Source organism: Equus caballus, chromosome 1 (assembly GCF_041296265.1).
Source record: "Equus caballus isolate H_3958 breed thoroughbred chromosome 1, TB-T2T, whole genome shotgun sequence".
NCBI lineage: Eukaryota > Metazoa > Chordata > Mammalia > Perissodactyla > Equidae > Equus > Equus caballus.
In genome coordinates this window covers 96317093-96336596 of record NC_091684.1, presented here as the reverse complement: position 1 = coordinate 96336596, position 19504 = coordinate 96317093, and the positions used below count along the sequence as shown (strand labels likewise).

The 19504-nt window shown below is 43.7% G+C and overlaps 1 protein-coding gene across 3 annotated transcripts in view; it reads right to left on the bottom strand.

The window, feature by feature from the left end:
• GRID1 (glutamate ionotropic receptor delta type subunit 1) overlaps nucleotides 1-19504 on the bottom strand; it is a 670463-nt gene that overhangs the window by 105998 nt on the left and 544961 nt on the right. For all 3 annotated transcript variants that reach the window (XM_023648767.2, XM_023648771.2, XM_070265586.1), the window contains 4 exons: nucleotides 7277-7378; nucleotides 5624-5821; nucleotides 2125-2449; nucleotides 791-929 (listed from right to left, as the gene is read on the bottom strand). In XM_023648767.2, the coding sequence (XP_023504535.1) occupies nucleotides 791-929; nucleotides 2125-2449; nucleotides 5624-5821; nucleotides 7277-7378 (764 nt within the window). The remainder of the gene's footprint in view (nucleotides 1-790; nucleotides 930-2124; nucleotides 2450-5623; nucleotides 5822-7276; nucleotides 7379-19504) is intronic.

The window sequence follows — 19504 nt, the reverse complement described above, 5'->3', positions numbered from 1 at the left end:
GATGAAACGAATCAATACGACGATGGCAAGTATGATGAATTAAAGGAGAAATTACTGAAGGCAGGGACACAAAAAAACACAATCAGGGATCAAGTGAGAGGTGACATTGAAGCCGATATTGTACCCAAGGAAGGGCAGAATAGATCTGTGCCTTTGATCACTTCAGCAACCACATTTCCAGCATATGTTCACTATGTCCAAGTTCTTCTGTAATTTACTCAGTATGTGGGAATCTGATCATAAAACAAAGCCATTTCCAAGATATTTCACTATGTTGAACTAATTCTTTTTTGTCATATTTTTAATATTTTGGTAAAGTGAAGAAATACTTGTAGTCCTTGGTTTTAATAATTTTATAAATATCAGTGAAATAAGTTTTCTAATCACTGTAATAACCGGCGTTTTTAAAAATAATTTTAAAGTGTTTGAAGACTACAAAAATATATTAGACTTGTGGTTTTAATTAATTTTAATTAAATGTTTAGAAAATTTTGATTAAATAATTTTGTAATCAATGTTTAAACGTCTGAGGAAATTTCAATTGTTAATTTTTAATCTTTTGATTTATTAGTCTTACAAGCAGGATTTAAATGTTCAGAGAAATATTATTAATGACTTTACACATTTATTCAATTGCGCATGAAATAAAATACAACAGGAGTGAAGCTCTTCATGCATCAAATTCAGATCAGGGATCTAAGCCCTGTCCTGCCCGGACAGGTTTGCATCCTCTCTTTACAGCCTCTGAGCACTGAACGGTCCCAGATCTGGAAGGAGGAATGGATCTTACCTTATGGGGTTGTCCATCCTGGACACTGTGAGGAAAGCAGCCAGATTGGCTGTGTAGGAGGAGCACACGATGAGAGTGAAGAGCCACCAGCTGCCCATCACAATGCGCATGGCCATGGAGTTCACTGAGGACTCACCACCTGCAGGAGGCAAGCAAAATGGATTGGTCTCGGGCTTCTGCTCTCACGTTCTTCCCCATGTAAATGTCCCGCCCTGCAGCTGGGCATAGGGAGCCACTACTGGTGATGGGTTGGGGAACAGAGAAGTGACTGTCAGCTGGTTATGAGGGACTGTGACAATCCTGGGAAAGAATCCTAAGACCACCAATCTTGGAAAGAAATGGAGGACCACAAAATATGGAAAAGCCAGGACTGGCCTTTTAGTGATGTGATGTTTGTCAAAACACCAAAGATAGAGTTCTGAATATCAAAATTTGCCAGTTAGGAGGTTCTACCTCTCTCTGTTGAGAACTTCCTGGGCTGCAACCTGATGTGAGGTCCCTTTCCAATTTCAAATTCACATAGAGTAGTCTCAGGAATTCTGTAAATACAGAATAACCTCCTACCCGGAGGGTTCCTTAGCTTTCTTTTAAACCTCAGAAATAAGATGTACCATATCACTGTTACTAATATTCAGCCTTCACTAGATGACTTTTTTCCCTAGGATTTTCAGAAATCATTGCATGTGACTTTCGGTCAGAAGCTGCCTCTCTGAGGCCAATTATTGCTCCTTAGTCCCTTATGTGGTATCGGAAGAAAGCTTTTCACTGACTCTTCTCATACAACCTCACAGAAGGTGACACATGTTTTGCCAGGTGCAAACAAGGCCAAGGCTCACATTAGGAACTTTGCAATTTGTCGTTTCTGGTCAAAATCGCATAATCCTTAACTCCCCAAGTGCTATTCAGACTTCTCAGGGATAGGAGACTGCATCTCAAGAATGGCTGGAGTACCGCGTAGATGATTGCAAAACAGTCATGATTTTTTTTTTCCCATTATGACTTCAAATTTAAGCAAGATACAGTTTCATCTGACAACCCCACGTGCATAACAATCAATCTAATGTAGGAGGGGAGGAAAGTGCAAAGCAGAACTCTAATTTTATCTAAAGTGAAGAATCAGGATTGACGTTGAGCTCCTTGTTGTCATTTCATTTAATTTCAATCTGATATTACTCAGAGAGAAATGGGGTGCAGCACGATATGAGTACTGGCCTAGAGATTAAATAAAATTGCATTTAAAATGACTTTGGCAAAGTGCAAGTAAGAGCTTTGCCAATGGACAAGTTCTCTCGGGCCCCTGGGGATATTCCAATATCAAGAAACCAGGAAGGTACCTTGCTGTACAAAGGCTCCATAGACGATCCAGATGGCACTGTGCAAGGTGGCTGAAGTGGAGGGTCGGGGCTGGGCGGCATTCTGAGCCCTCACAGCCTGTATCCGGTTCAACACAAATATCAGCACGCCAACAACAGGGATGGCTGCCGCAATGCAGGCCCAGACCGCGAAATCAAAAGGAGCAAAAAGAGAGAAGATGCTGATTTTCTCCTCGGGCTTCTTGATTAGGATCCCCACCGAATAGTCCATGTACCGCTTGCTAAAGTCCACAACGCTCTCCCTCTCCGGGGTGATGGTGATGGCGGAGATGGCCAAGTCCGCTCTCTGAAAGGCAAACATCTTATCAGACGGCAGCCCTCAGCTTAATGCTGGGTTCTGCCCTGGGTCAAGGGTTGCCCCTCTGCCCTTTGAGTTGTTCTGGTCAAAGGAAATGGAGTTGAGAGTTGACACTCTGTGACCTCGAATATTGTAAGGAAAACCCAACACTAAGTTGTCTCTTATTACCTCCTTCACCTTACAAATTTCTCTCCCGAACCCTAAAAACTCCTCGAAACCTCTTCTGGAGAAGATAGAAAGCATCCTCATTCCTGTAAGAATTGCAGTTTTTCTTCACTCTCTTATTGTCCCCCTAGCAAACTTTAGCTGACGTCTTTCTTTTGCTGGTGTTCCCACCTCCACCGCACACACTAAGTCACTCCTGTTTTCTTGAGGCTCATCTGCATCTGTCCTATACTTTAGGGCCACAAGTACACTCCATTTCTCCATCAAGCTCTCCAAACTCCATTAGCTCACACTAACATCTCTCTTCTCAAAAATACTTGGGAAGTTACGTGGTGAGCTACACAACTACCTTGCATCTCATTAACGTATCAGTCCCTGATTGTTTTATATGCAAATTCTATGCCAGAGAGTGATATCCTCCAAGAAAAAAGGGGCTGTCTACTTCTTTTGATCTCCCACCGCCTCTACCTCATGGTCCGCAGATATATGGGTCAATTCTTTGTATAGCAAAGCCAAGTCGTGAAGGGACTCTCTGGGCAGAGTGCACCATGTTCTCAAAAGTGCCTCCCAAGGATTTTGCTTTCCAAGATGCGCTTAATTTTAAAGACAAAGATCTCTTTTAAGATGGAGGTAGACTGTGAGGACAAAGCTGCCAAGACTGGTGGAGGTAACGATCCTTATCCCTAGATGGATGATGGTGGGTAACAATGGGCCTGAAGTACCTGCTTCAACCACAAGAGCACTAGTGATCATCTCCATCTTGTATCTTGGGCCTCCAAGTAGGAGGCATCATCAGAACTAGATTTATTTCGAAATGGCCAATGGTGACAACGGATCCAACCTACATATTCGAACTGGGGAAACACACATAGAAGGATTTCATTAGGTTTAAATGTGGGCTAGTGGGGCAGATATGTTGATGTTCGGAACTGTGAAATCCAACAACATATCAAGGGTAAAGAGAAAAAATGTTGGAGGTGATGATGCCAGAGCTCTCCTCTTGTACTTGTCACATTCATTTGCATCTCTGGCTTTCACTTCTCAGAAACCTAAGATCCACAGATCTTTTTTTTTAGGATTCAGAGAGTTTGGAGCATATTTAAGGATTGAGAAAGAGATTTAGTGGAGCAGAATAGGTTTAAAATATAGGATGGAGGGAAACTAATCTTTGAAGCCAGGTCCAGAGGAGGGACAAGGGAATCGACTCATGACACAGGTGGAGAGGTGACCCATAACAGGAAGAAAAACACCCCTCCCTCTGAAACTGGAGGTGAGGGCCCATGTCTGCAGATGTGAATTTTATAGGACGTTGAAGTAGGATTTCATGCCTAGAAGTCTCCAGTTCTTTCTCTAATATAGGAGCACCATCTTTTTTTTTTATTTTAATTGAGGATAGAAGATTATTAGGTCGCTTGAAGAGAAAGGCCAACTTTTAAAACAGTCTCTAAAGGACATAGCCAAGGGACCCAACTAAAGACAAGTTAAGGACCTCGGGCTGTCTGAAGGCCCAGCTGACGTTGGAGGCCACACATTGTCTGTTCATCTGTCTGGACATGTTTATGACTTTCTTCTCTAATCGCCTGTAGCAATCTGAATGTCACAGTCAGAGGGCAGATAATAGAATCGAGTCAGGGTTGGGGTGCAAGAAGAAGTCAGAAACTGAAAATCACAGGAGATGAAGAGAACAGTGGTTTAAGGCTCAACCACAGGCGGCACACCAGGCAGGAAAGGATGCAGTCTCAGAAGGGCACAGAAACCTTGGAGAAGGATGCATCTCAAAGACTTATGCTAAGTGGAGAGGGCCAGATGGGAAAGACCGCATATTGTATTATTCCATTTATATTAAATGTTCTCAGAAGCACATCTACAGAGATAGAAAGTAGATTAATGGCTGCCTATGGCTGGGGTTGGGAATGGGATTAACTGTAAATGATATGAGAGATCTCTTTGGGGTGATGGAAGGCCTCTAAAAGTAGATTATGGTGATGGTCGCACAACTCAGTAGATGTATTAAAAAATCATTGAATTGTACATATGGAATGGGTGAATTTTATAGTATACAAATTATGCCACATTAAAGGTTTTCTTTTTAAGTTTAGGAGAAATTGGAGAAATTATAGGCCTTGTGTCTGCCTTTATAGGTATATAAAGGAAAGAACCTGTGTTTTAGGAGCAAAGGCCCAAAAGAGTCAGAAGGACAACAGGTTATAGTCATGGAGTGGGACAATGACAGCAACATGTATGATGTTAACAAGCTACATGGGTGTGGGTGCTGGAGTGGAGCACAAGCAAAGGTCACTGGAGGTGAGGAGGTCAAAGCACTGGGAGCCCAGGGTTGTTCTCAGGCATGTCACAAACATCAAGGTTGGTGGCAACGGTAGCACTGGAAAGGGAAGGCTTGTGTCAGATGCCATCATCATAAATGATTGTGAGGAAATGACCCAGAGGTTGTGGGGACACAGTGAGTTGGCCTCATGTGATGAATCTCAATGAGGACCCAAGTTCTATAGAAGGGAGGAAAAGTAATGATTTGAAATTAGTATGAGGAGCTGAAGAGCCTGCACACAGCAATGCAGACATGCACACACACATGCACACACACATGCATACAGACCCCACTTACGCACCATGAGGGAGAGAATAAGCACTCACCAGGACCCGCCAAGAGAACCTGGTTCCTACTTCAGCTCAAATGTGGGGACGGTGTTCATGAAGAGTGTATTACAGAGCAGGCACAGTAGATAGATTTCAAAGACATGAGCGCAATGGGCACAGAAGGAAATCACAGAGGGTCAGGGATGGAGAAAATACAAGAGCAGAAATGGGTATAGTGGAGAGGGAGGGGGTTGAGGAAAAGAAGGCCTTAGTGTAGGCAGAGTGGTAGCTGTGGTTGTTTAGCTGGGCCCACGCTTCCAACTGCATAATGGGCCAAACTTAGATATCACCCCGGAGGCAGACTAGGGTGCCCCTCCCCATGGACCAGCTTTTGGGACCTACCTTGCTGATGAGCTCCCCGATCATTCCGTTCCAGGAGGTGTTATGGAGCTGGTGACCGTACCTGCCGTCAGGAGCCTGATAAATCTCATATTTGAAGCCCAGAGCCTTGGCCAGAGCGTCCAGGACATCGATGGAGAACCCTTTGTAGCGCTTGGGCTGTCCAAGGATGTTCTCAGCCACCATCACGAAAGGCTCTTCCTGAGGACAACAGAGTGAATGTTCTTCAATTAAATAACAGGTTCATTAACACCTATTTCCAGGGTGTTGTTGGAGAGACCAATCTGATGAATCGTAACTTTGGAATGTTTGCAGACATGTGCGTGTATTTACCCAATTTAGGCCTGGAGTCTGAACCTCTCTGCCCTTTGCTAAAGCAGCTCGTGGATGCTCAGGATACAGTGCACAGGAAGATCCCTCCAACCAGCATATGGATGGAGGAATGGAGATTTACCTGCCCTATGTCCCGTCATCCCAGGTTCTGTCCAGAACCCCATGTCCCAGAATAACATGGTTTTAGGTTTTCAATCCTTCATTTGCGACAATCTGGGCTCTGTCCTTAGGAAATGCCAGAATTCTTTGGGAGTCATATAAGAAATGTGAATACTTCTCATCTAGGATAATAAATGACAATAAAGCTCTGTGATATTAGACTGAGAGAAGACAGGAGCACATTTATCAGGTTGTACTAGAAAATAGTAGTGATTAATGGGCCAAGGTCATATCAGAAGTCAAAGGATAGGATAGAATTAAACCCCACAGCCCCCAAGTCCGAAGCCATGCCACGTTCACATTCACACATCTTGTGCTGTGTCACATGTGCTCCTATAGAGCATGCAGCCATCTAGAAAACACCTCAGCTTCCCCACCACAATCCTGTGAAACAGAACACAAAGGGGCCTTTTGGCAAATCGCCTGAGAAAATATATCTCATTAATTTAATTTCGAGGGGAAAGTAGGGTATAATGCTTATTTGTGGTGTGCATATAGGGAACGCAGGAATACTGCTGCCAAAGGCTTCTTAGAGTAAAGGAGATGCCAGTGGCCTCTGGGACAGAGGGGAACATTGGGACCAGGTCTGACCCCCTAATAAGAGGTAAATCTAAAATGTCTTCTACAGTTCTAGAAAGGTGAAGAAGGAAATTGAAAGGAAGATGTTTCTGAGGTCTCTCAAAGATGCAAAAGTCTTTGATTCCAGGACAAGATGCAGAAAAATTGCAACAAGTCCTCTTCGTTAGGAATTTTGTGTCACATGGGCCCATCGGTGGTGTTGGATACTGAGAGAATGTCCTCCGGCCTGCCTCTTTTGGGGACTCTGGCTATCAGCAAAGCTTTCCTAAAGTCAAGACGCTGTTTACATCCCAGAGCAAGGAGAGCAGCTGTGCCAACTCTGGAGCTCTGCAGTGGATCTGGATCAGTGGTTCTTCTCCAGAGCAGCCCAGTGACTTCCCATGGATAGCCTCAGAGGTCTGGGGCAGAATCTCCAATCTTACTCTTCCTTCATTATTCACAAAACCATTTGAGTGAAAGGCTTTATGAAAACTCAAGCCACTACTCAAGGTCCCCATCTCTCTGAACCCAGCACTAAACCAACAGGGAGAAACCTCTGACTCAAAGCCTGAAGAGTGACCCTCCCCAGTAGACCCATGATCCTACCAAGACAGTCACCACTTTGAGAGTCAGTCCTTGGAGGCGGCTGCCCGTGGGCCTCTCTTGCAGGCTGCCATTCAGGCCCTTCTCTGAGTCCCACGTCGCCAGCTGTGAAGGAAAAAGGGAGTGTGAGGGACAGAATGGGCACCTGTGCACACCTTAGGGACTCAGCTCCTAACCTGGGATCCTGAATCAGGGAGGTAGGGCCCAGGATATCTCTGAGCTTCCCAGAGACCCAGAGCCATCTTAAAACCTTAGAAAGAATAAAAGTGGGACAGACAGAGTGCCATTTCCACCATCAGTTCATCAGGATCTTGAGCAGTTGCCGCATCCTTAAAATGAAACCAAGTGGTAAGAACTCGATTTTAGGATGAATATTTACGTCCAATTTTATTCCGTCCACCTACTGAGGTCATGCCACTGTGTCTCCACAAAGTGTCCTCTTTCTTTAATTACTCCTTTGACTTGTCCAGGCCAGAGGGCCCTGGAGTTCAGCCACTGCCACCATCAGGGCAGGATGAGGCTCAGCAGTGAGGCAAGTAACAGAGACCCAGCGCGCCCAGGTGCCTCCTGCAAGCAAAGTCGAGAGCTCACTGCCTGTCTTCACTGCAGTGCAAGCTTCATCATTTTCCCTGATATGCAGGTAGAGGCCAAGAACACATGTGCTCTGCATCTGCTCTAGCCTCCTGAGCCTGCAGGGTCTATCCAACGACCCTGTGCATCCCTGATAGGCACCCTATGGCAGTTGAGGACACCCTATGCTGGCCCAGAAACAACGGGAGACATAGGCACTTTTGGGTCTGCTTCCCCACCCTGCCTCCCTGCAGGGCATGGGCAATAATGATGACAGCTTCATCGGATCAATGATTCTCAACCATTAATCGGTGAGTTGTAAAAAAACACAGATACTGACCCTCTCTCAAGCCAATTTAACAGGATCTCAGCACTTGGGCATGAGGAACGTTAACACTTCCCCAGCCATTCTGGTTGAGAATCTCTGTTCTTCTAGGTCACTGGGCCTCTAACTTAGTTGCATGTTAGAATCTTTTAAGAGGGTTTTTAAAACAGATTGAAGGCTGGGCCCCACCTCCAGAGATTCTGATTAAATTGGTCTTTAGCAAGCTGGATTTGGAGATTTTAGCTCCCGGGGTGATTCTGACGCACAGCCAGGATTGTGAACCACTGCTACAGATGAAAGCAGCGATCCTCGACCTGTGAAATGTACAAATCACCCCGGGATTTTGTGTGCACTTCCTGATTCTGGGCTGAGATTGCTCCTGTCTAACAAGCTCCCGGGTATGGCTGCTGCTGCTGCTCCGTGGACCACCATTTAAGCAGCATGGGGTTAAAGAATCAGACTGCCACAGACAGCATCTACTATTCCTCAGGGAAAACGTTCAAGACCGCTAGTTGAGCAGAGCAGAAAAACCACCCATCTATGGAGAAGCGCCACCAGGTACCATAAAGGAGCTACAACAGCGCCTGTTATGGACACTGCGACTCCCCCAGCATTTCCCGTAGTCTTGACATCTGAGGCAGGGTCTCCACACTGAGCCTTGACTACGAGGCCACAGTTCCAGACTCTGTGGGACTATTCTCCCTGGAAGATACTACAACCCTGAGGCTGAAAGCAGGATCATCAGAATGAGATATGTGGTTCTAAAACCAGTTTAAAGGGAACCTGGAAACTCCAGCTGTCACTTCAGATACAATACCAACTAAGATCTGATCCATCCTAAACAATAGGATGCCCGGCAGTGATGAATGAATAATTTAGTTAAGAGCATGTACTCTGAGGAGCTCCCCACGGCCACCACTAATTACTTGGGGCGGGGGGGGGGGGGGGGCGGGCACTGCAGTCAAGAGCAAAGTTAGCATCTATCCAGAGCCCTGCTGAAGAACATCAAAGAGATGGCACTCTTGGAACTGGCATAAAGAGAAGGAAAGCAAACAGCTCTTTCTCCACTGGGTCTCAGGAACTGCCACTGGGGCCCAGAATCAGTTCCTACAGCTGGACTAAAGTGCTGGTCAAAGGGACAAGAACAAACTCAGACAAAAGTTGTTGAGGTGTTGATTCCTTGCATTCTCTGGGACCTCCAAAAGGGACTCAAGGGACTTGTGATGTGTATTTGGGCTGCCTGCATCCCCATAACTGTTCAGCCCACTCTCCATCGTTATCTTATGAAGCTGCAGAGGAAATGATCACCAGTGTCTTCCATGCTGGCCCTATGTCTGTGATCCAGCTGTGCTGTCTGGGTTTCTTACTTTGTCCCTGGGATCAAAACCATCTTTAGAAACTGTCTAGAGTCTCAGGCTCTTGCTTATTCTCATCCCAGGGCTTCCAACCTTGCCTTGAATGCCATATTCTCCTCTTGAAGATCAAGTTGCTATAACTGCTATAGATTTGGGAAAGAAGGTGGGAACTTGGGCGTGTGGAATTAGCATATGCACAAGTCGGTACTCTTACGATCTAGTTGTGTTTCCACCACTCACCTGACTGACCCCAGACCGCACGTTTTACAGCACAGCGCTTGAAACACTGAAGGCAGTCAACAAACATTTGTTGAATAAATTTGACTTCACTGTGATTCCATTTTCTTATCTATAAAATGGAATAAAAATACCTTCCCTGCCAACCGTGGTGAGGAGCTGTTCAAGGGAGAAAATCATTTCGAAATAATCTTCTATAAAATAACTTAATCATCACAAACTAAAGAATCAGGATATAAAACTATGTGTACAATATAACCTTAGTTATATTGTTTTTTTAAAAAAGATGGTGGTGGGGTCAGCCCAGAGGCATAATGGTTAAGTCCGTGTGCTCCACTTCAGCGGCCTGGGGTTCGCAGGTTCAGATCCCAGGCGTGGACCTACATACCACTCATCAAGCCATGCTATGGCAGCATCTCACATACAAAATAGAGGAAGATTGGCACAGATGTTAGCTCAGGGACAATCTTCCTCACCAAAAAAGAAAAAAATGATGGTAAAAATGGGAGGAGATGTGTTAAAATGTAGTACGTGCATATATCTAGGTAGTGGAGTTATGAATAATCATTAGTACTTCTGTATGCTCTCCTATGTTTTTAACAGGTTTTTCAGGTTTTTCACAGGAATGAAAATATGCTCTTGATAAAAATAACTAGCACAGGTGACTAAGCAAAATCCTGTCACACGCACTTGTGTGATTGAGGATGGAATGGAAGGGAGCAATCAGAGTCAAATTATCTGTCGGGATGCCAAGGTCAATCTGAGAGTCGGAACCCAACAAATCAGTCCTCTGGCTGCAAGGAGCTGTAGCCGAGGGGTGCCCATCTCATAGACGGGGCACATTAAGACCTCTCCAAGATGAGGTAGGGCCCACAAGCCTGTTGAGCTTGGAGACAGGGAAGTGGCCACTGATAAGGTCTGCCCCCATGGAGACAGGCAAGCTTTCTCCACTAAGGAAGAGGGACAGCAGCAAATCATGCTACTTACTATTCAAAAATCCTAAGGCAAGGCCATTTAAGTCAAAGTGCATCTTCATGAGAGGGAAAAAAACATCCTCCAAGTCTGTTGTTATTCCTATTTTTCTGTCTGCAAGTACTTAGGACTTAAAGGTTTTTATTTATTTTTTTGTCTTTTAATACAGACTTCTCTCTCCCTTGCCTTCAGGCATCCTGTTCTCTAACAAAGAAAAAAGAATACTTCAAAGAGAAACCAAAATTCTGCCTTCAAACACATCAAAGTGCAACCATGTTCCAGGATCCGGGAGCCTTTGTGCTGGGCAGGAAAGTTTATTATTCCCTCACATCAGCCAGGAGCCGAGCAGCCCAGGCTGCGTGAATACCCATACTTCCACAAAGCCGTGTGCTCTTGCCCATATCTTCAGACCAGAGCAGTGACCTTCATCATTTCTGAGTGAGGCCATCCCTCTGAGTACCTGATACATAAAACCAGACCAGAGAAAGGCACAGTCCAGAGGAAAGATCCCAATGGAATTTTTTTTTTAAATCCAATAAAGCCTTTCAATGGATTCCCAAACTTGCAGCCGGCCAAGGTTAGGGAAGACTACATCCTGCCTCCCACATGAGTGCGCCTGATGCTCCCCGCTCAGAATGCCGAAGAAAAAGTCAATGAAAGCCAAATGAGGCTGATAGCCTTGAGAAATGGGAAGCCAGACAAACCTTTTACCCAAAGAAGTCCTGACACTTAGTCATGCAGCTGCAGACCATTTCATTTGTACAGAAGAGCTTCCACTCTGACTTCCCCTTGTATTTTGCAGACGGTATTTTGTTTATGGGATCAACGAATTTACAGCCACAGACACCCACTTTTGACAGCTGACCTGTCAAGATCAGTGCCTGAAAAACTAATTTCCAGCACTGTTAAACAAAACACAGACTGCCACTATTTGATAAGACAGCTACAGATTTCATTCACTGCTGCAAGGTGCTCTACCCAGACCAGAAGTGTGGATGGAGCCAGAGGTTACAGCACAACCATCACTTGGAAGGAGATATATGATCTCAAAATCTGATTATGACAAACAACTGTTCCAGAGATCAGCCAATTGGAGAATAAATTTCACACGCCCTTGGTCTCAGGAAAATATATTTCCTGAGTCAATTGGGGTGTTCTTCATGCTCGTGTTTGAGGTGTGAGATGTGGGGATTTGGGACTTTGTGGCCCCGGCCTTAATAGCTGGAGGACTGTTAACCCTAAATGGGACAGGCCTCCTTTGGAAGACTGGGCTCTGTGGTGCTTAATCCAATTATAGAGGTTTCTTAAAGGGCTTTTCATGGGGAGGGTGGAAGGAGAAGGCAGGCGATCCAATTGCTTTACAGCTCAGAGACAGAATATGACCAATTTCATGTACAGAGCCTTGCCACTTCCTGGAGAGGGAGGGAGGGAAGGAAGGTAGGTTTGCTTAACCCCAAATCTCATATTTAACTAGTATATCCAACAAGACAATAGATCAATAACCTATATTGTCACATTTCACAACTGAGTGAGCAATACTGTTGGTAAGTTTGTCTCAAGAGAGCCCTGGAAGCAGGAAGGGAAGTGTTGATGACCATGTCTGTCAGCCCTCACAGCCGTGGCTAAAGTCCCACGTGAGCTGTCTCCTCATCGACCAGTGATTGCCATCAGCTAAGCGCTGACATCCTCGGCGAGGATACGGGCATCAATAATGATAGCCACAGTGGTTTATCAGCATGTCAGTACATGGGCTTTCCTAAAATCATAAGCCCTCTATTACCTTTTGTTTCTTTGTCCATTTTTATTGGAAAATAAATGGGTTTGATGTGTGTTTCAAAGGATCACAGCCGTGGCTAGGGATGGGATGAAGGAGGAACCCACATCTTGAATCAACTGGAATTGGAGCATTCAGCCAGAACTGATTTCAGACAGGCAATTGCACATTTTAAACTTTGGCTAAATGCAGGGACAACGTGTTTAGACGCAAACACAGCATCTTGGAAACAGAGTGTAAGCATCTGAGGGAAGAGTAGTAGTATTTGTATCCAGGGTTCCTGAAGTTAGGTCTAATCTGAGAAGTCATTTTGGGAATTCCAGTATATCAGGCCACTAAGGGCCGGCCTTGCAGAGGACGAACCACAGGAGACGACCATGGGGTCCAATATAGCTATCAAGAAAGAGACCAGGACCACTCTTGACCTCCAGATATGCTGCATAGGACAGGGGAGGGGACTCACTGTGAGACAGAGGAGAATGGAAAGTCTCAAGCCAGGAGTGTTTGCACAGGGAACTGAGCATTAGGTGAAAGTTGTACTCTCTTACAACAAGCCCCAGCAGAACCTGGGCTAAAAGTCCAGACGGCAGAGCCATGAGAAACCGAAAGAAGAATGCAATAGGCCGGAGAGATCTCACATATGGGGGCCTCGTGAAAGGCCTTTAGCAAGGAGGAGATAAAGATACTGCCCTAGTGGTGTTAGAGAAGAGGACGAGGAAAATTAGCAGAAGTGCCACTGACCTTGGCAACCAGGTCATTCATGACAGAGACCATGGCCATGCCCAAACTCTAGCCCCTACTATCTGAAAGTCCAGGGCACGGAGGGCTCCCGGAGCCCACACTGACCCACTCTAGTGGTGCCAGCAATGGAGTCTTTCTATCCCGTTAACGTGGGGATGGAGGCAATTCCACTCCTGCTCAAGATATAGAAAGCAGCAAGATGGTGTTGCTCTCGTAACAGGCAAATGAAAAGTCCGATAATCAGCAAAACTATATTTAAAAAAACATTAGCCTCTAAGAGACCTGAGGTCACAAGACCATGTAGTAATTTCAAAGGATGAGAAGCCCTTCCAAGGAGAGACAGGACACAAGAAACGTTTCACCTTTGGCAGATAATGAAACAAAAGAGGTCATATTTATAAGACTGGGTAAGAAGGAAAAAACCTGAAATTTTTCCAACTTCTTAAAGACCAAGTATGGGCCAGCACGACAGTGAGGCTCCTCAGGGGAGGCCATATCCACTCACCTGCTTCTTCCACCAAGTCTCCACTGGGTGGAGTGAGAGGAAGAAAAACCAAAAAGAGTATCCAAAAGTTATGGAACAATATCAGATAGAAGCGTATCTGATATAGGACTTGTATCCAGAATATGTGAAGAAACCTCGCAATTCAATTAAAAGAAGACCAACAACTCAGTTTTTGAAAACAGAGAAAGGACTTACTTTTCCAAAGACTATATGTGAATGGATAATATGCACACAAAACATACACTGACCATACCACCCAGCAAGTCCATCCTAGTCATTCACCCAAGGGAAATGTAAAATATGTCCAAACAAAAGTTGGCATGTGGCTGTTTGTAGAAGCATTATTCATAATAGCCCCTAAAGGGAAACACTGCAAATGTTGATCATGGTGACCGGTGAATGGATAAACAAAGTGGGGTGTATTGATACAATGGAGTGCTACTCAGCAATAAAAACAAGCTACTGACACGTGCCACAGCATAGGTGAAGCTCAAAGGCGTTGCACTAAGAGAATGAAGCCAGACACAGAAGGCCACATACTTTATGATTCCACTTATAAGACTTTCATGAAAAGGCAACATTATAGGTCCTGAAAAAAGATCAGTGGTTGCCTAGGGCCAGGAACGATAAGAGAGTATCGAACGCAAAGAGGAAGGAAGGCTATTTGCGGGTAAAAGAAGTGTTCTATATTTTGAGTGTTGGGGTGATTATACTACTGTATACATTTGTCAGAGCTGATCAAACTCTGAATGCCTAAAATGGGTGAATTTATTGCAGATAACTGCATCTAAGTAAAAGCTGACTTGTTTTATACACCCATCACACACACATGCACAAACTCATTGATAGTGATTTGGAAAAGGATGAAGCCACATCCCAGAGAGGTGGGACCATGGCACTAACCTATCATGTGACCCAATTATGACCCTCTGGCAAGGATAGAGAGAGGAGAGGAATCCCAAAATAACACGATGACTGGTATTAGTATACTCACATCATCCTGCCTGAGCTAGCTGGAGCTAAGTGGGTATCAAGTGGCCAAGAAATTATTTATCAATCTAGAAGAATTTAATGCATCTTTGTAAAAGTTTAAGAAGAACATAAGTGCAGTTTTACCTTCAAATAGTTCCTTAGCATGTGTAGGAAAAAATAGATCACATAACATTACACGTAGTTTGCTCCAACTTCTTTTAACACCTTTCTTCTTGTGAGATGCTGCACATGCATGCCCAAGACAAAAAGGTAGGTATAAGTGGTTATTTCTGGCATTAGGTAGAGTGATGGGATTATAGAGAATGTCCATCTCTTGCACTATACAATCCAAACTTTATCAAAGTTTGAATTGTTTTACAAAGAGGAAGCATTGCTTCTGTAATCAGAAGAAAAACAACAAAGCTACTTTCACGTTGAAAAGGCATTGCGATCTAGCTGATAACTGTAATGTTGATCTTGTATCTCTCTCTAATTGACTTAGGTGTATTGGTTTTGTCTCTCTAAATAAACTGCAAGTTCTAACAAAGACAGTTCTGCAGTGAGAGCAGCCAGGCTGGAATTCTGTTTCTTCTACTCATGTGCTGGGGGGCCTCTGCTAAGTTACATGAATTGGTCATATTCTTTCTCTGGGCTCAAGTGCATTCTTCTGTTATTAGTTACTAATAGACATTAGTCAGTGTTATTGACAATACTTTTTTATTCTCAAGTCTCTACTATGCTCAGGACCACACTAGCAGCTTAAGAAATTCTTGCTAAATCAAAACTACAATGAGGTATCGCCTCACTCCAGTCAGAATGGCTATAATTGACAAGACAGGTAACAATAAGTGTTGGAGAGGAAGCAGAGAGAAGGGAACCTTCATACACTGCTGGTGGGAGTCAAACTGGTGCAGCCACTATGGAAAACAGGATGGAGATTGCTCAAAAAAAGGAAGAATAGAAAACTACAATATGATCTAGCTATTCCACTGCTGGGTATTTATCCAAAGAACATGAAAACATGAATGCATAAAGATACATTCACCCCTATTTTCACTGCAGCATTATTCACAATAGCCAAGACTTAGAAGCAACCTAGATGCCCATCAAGGGAGGAATGGATAAAGAAGGTGTGGTATATATACACAATGGAATGCTACTCAGCCATAAGAAATGATGATAATCCAACCATTTGTGACAACATGGATGGACCTTGAGGGTATTATGCTGAGTGAAATAAGTCAGAGGGAGAAAGTCAAATACCATATGATCTCACTCATAAATAGAAGACAAAAACAATGACAAACAAATACACTGAAACAGAGATTGAATTGGTGGTTACCAGAGAGGAAGGGGGGAGGGAGGAGGGTGAGAGGGGTGATTAGGCACGTGTGCGGTGATGGATGGTAATTAGTCTTTGGGTGGCGAACATGATGTAATCTACACAGAAATCGAAATATACAATGATGTACACCTGAAGTTTATATAATGCTATAAACCAATGTTACCACAATTAAAAAAAAAGAGGATGAACTGAGAAAAATGCAAGTAAAAAAAGAAAGAAATTCTTGCTAGTTTGAATCGACTACAGTGAATGGCACTGTACACATTATATACACTATACATCAGTCTGAAGTCTGACAAGACACCTTCTGACTGCCAGCACCATAAGTCCTTGTGTTGAAAAAAGCAGCAGGTGTCTCTCATCATACTCCTCCAAACTCTGGGCCATCTCCTCTGCCTAGAACATTCTCCTCTTCCTTTGTTATCTGACTCCTAGTTATCCCTTGAAGGTCAACCTAGAGATCCTTCCTGGCACCTTACAACAAGACCACCACCCTTTGGAAATCCCATAACACTCTAGCCTTGACCCTGTTGGAAATGCTTTTCACAACATGTTATAATTCCATGTCTCTCTCTTCGTGAATTTGCTACATATATGCTTAAAAGAGATCTTTTAAGGCAGGGACTATTTCTTCTTCATTTTGACTCACTCAATAAAATTTTATTAGGAAAATTAATAAAATTTATCATCCCCCGGGCATTTGCTCATTAACTGGCTGGAATTTCATCCTTTTTCTCAAACTCTAGCTCTCAGCTTATGTCCCATATCTGAAGCTCTGTAAAAGGCTTTCTCACGTAGCACTGACTTATTTATAATGATTGAAAGTGCCTGGGCTGGATTTTCTCTTTTGTATGATTTTGTTTTACAAACTTACTTTAAAACTTCTAGTCGGGGCCAGCCCTGTGGCCAAGTGGTTAAGTTCACAGGCTCTGCTTCAGTGGCCCAGGGTTTCGCTGGTTCAGATCCTGGGTATGGAGCCAGCAGTGCTCTTCAGGCCATGCTGAAGCAGCATCCCACATGGCACTACTAGACGGATCTACAACTAGAATATACAACTATGTACTGGGGGACTTTTGGGAGAAGAATAAAAAAAAAGAAAAATCAAAGATTGGCAACAGATGTTAGCTCAGGGCCAATCTTTAAAAAAAAAAGATTTCTAGTCATGGAAAAGTGTTAGTAAAATGAATGATTCAAAAAACACTTTAAAAATCTTACTTTTTATGTCTTTACCTCTAGACTCCTGTTACACAAAGTGTAGTCTGTGGACCAGGGCATCACATCACCTGGGAACTTGTTTAAATCAAAGAATCTTGGCCCCATCCCATGTCTATTGGGTCAGTGTCTGCATTTTCACAAGATTCCCAAGTCACGCACGGGCACAGTAAAGTTTGAGAAACACAGTTTCTAGATCATGCCACCATCATTTCTTGCCTAGAATCTTTATCAGATGCTTCACTTATCTCTCAATTTCTCTTTTATCTACCTCTTATCTAATCTCCACCCAGCAGCCAGAGTTTTCTTTCTTTTTCTTTTTTAAGAAAATTGTTTTATTTCACTCTCCTTCTTAAAATTCTCAGTGGTTTTCCGTTAAAAATGGATTAAAAAGCATATATCCTTCTCATGGCCCATAAGACTCTCTAAGACCTGGCCCACGCCTGACCTTCAACCCCACCTCATGCCACACTTTCCAGCTTGCTCTCCACATCCCATCAACATGGGCCATTTGTCAATTACTCTCTCAAGCCAAGGTCTTTCCTGCCTCAGGAACCTTGTGTATACCCTTCGCTTTCCTGATAATTCTTATCTCTGTCCTTCACATCCCATGCTTGGCTCTTTTTCCTTTGGCAGGTCTTACCTGTTGAGTCATCATCGTGATAAAGCCTACAGATCACTCTTCCTAAGGATTCAATATTCTCAAGCGCAGGACTTAGTTTTCTTTGGCGCTCTCAAATATTGTAATTGTTAAGGCCACCCTCCATGATAGAAGTTTTTTCTTTCTATCTGTTTTGCTGTTTGTCTGTTTTGCTCATATACTCAACATAGGATACAATTTCTGGAATATAGCACGCACTTAACAAGCATTTGTTGTATAAACAAATTAATGAACTAATCCAGGGGTCAGAAAACTTTTCCATAAAGGGCCAGACAGTAAATTATTTAGGCTTCTTGGGCCATCTGGTCTCTGTGCTTAACTACTCAATGAATGTGCCTGGGTTCTAATAAACTTTACTTACAAAATAAGTGACAAGCTGGATTTGGCCCAAAAGGCATAGTTTGCTGATCCTAATAGTTGATACCTTTATTTCTATTGTTCCCTCTGTCTAGAATGTTTTCCCCTCCAACTGAACTTTTCAGAACACTACTCTTCTCTCAAGGTTTAATTTGTCATTTTTAAAAACCATTTAATTATGTTTTCAGGAAACCTCATCACATCCATCCAACCAGAAGCAACAGCATCTCCTGCATCCTTAATGCATTATGCTCACTCCTTTTTCATGGCACTGATCACATTCAGATTTCCCTGACAATTCCTGCAGCGGATTATATTTTCTAAAGATGGTTGTGATGATATTTCCCAGCCTAGATGCTCTTCTATAAGGTGATTTCACCACCCCCTATCAAGAAACCCAGTTTAATTCCCCTCTCTCTTAAAATCTGGTCTAAATCTGATGCTGCATGTTTTCAAGTCAAAGTTGAAAAGAGCCATGAAGCTTCTGCTTGACCCTTGGGATGCTCTCTCTAGGACAAGGCTTTTCAACCTTGATATCAATGACATTTAGGGCCAGAGAGTTCTTTGTTGAGGGAGACTGTCCCGTGCATTGTAGGATGTTTAGCAGCATCCCTGACTCTACCAACTAGATGCAGATAGCATCCCCTCCTCCAGTGTGGCAACCAAAAATATCTCCAGACATTGCCAAATATCCCCTGGGGGACAGAATCACCTCCCTTTTAGAACCATTTATCCAGGAGAAGCCAGCTGCCATTTAAGAAGTTCAACAGCCCTGAGACCACCACGCTGGAAAAATCACATGTACATATTCTGGTTGATAGTCCCAGATGAATCCAGCCTTCCAGCCACTTCTGCCAAAGCACTAGACCTGTGAGTGAAGCTACCTTGGGCTCTTAAGATCAGCCCACCAGCCAGCTGTGTGCCATCAATGATCTCAGTTAATGTCAAAAGAAGCACCAAGCCAATCTCAGACCAAATTTCTGACATGGAGAATACATGAGATATAATAAAACTGTTGTTTATCATAGCAAATTTTGTGACGTTTGTTATATAGTAGTACAGAAGTGTGCTGGCAGTATAAAGAAAATTTAAAATAGGTGGAATGGGCTTTGGGACTGTGCAGCAAGGGGAACCCAGAAGGACCTGAAAGAGACTTTTAATGCAAGCAAAATGGTTCTCAAGGAGACTGGCTGTGAGAGTTTAAA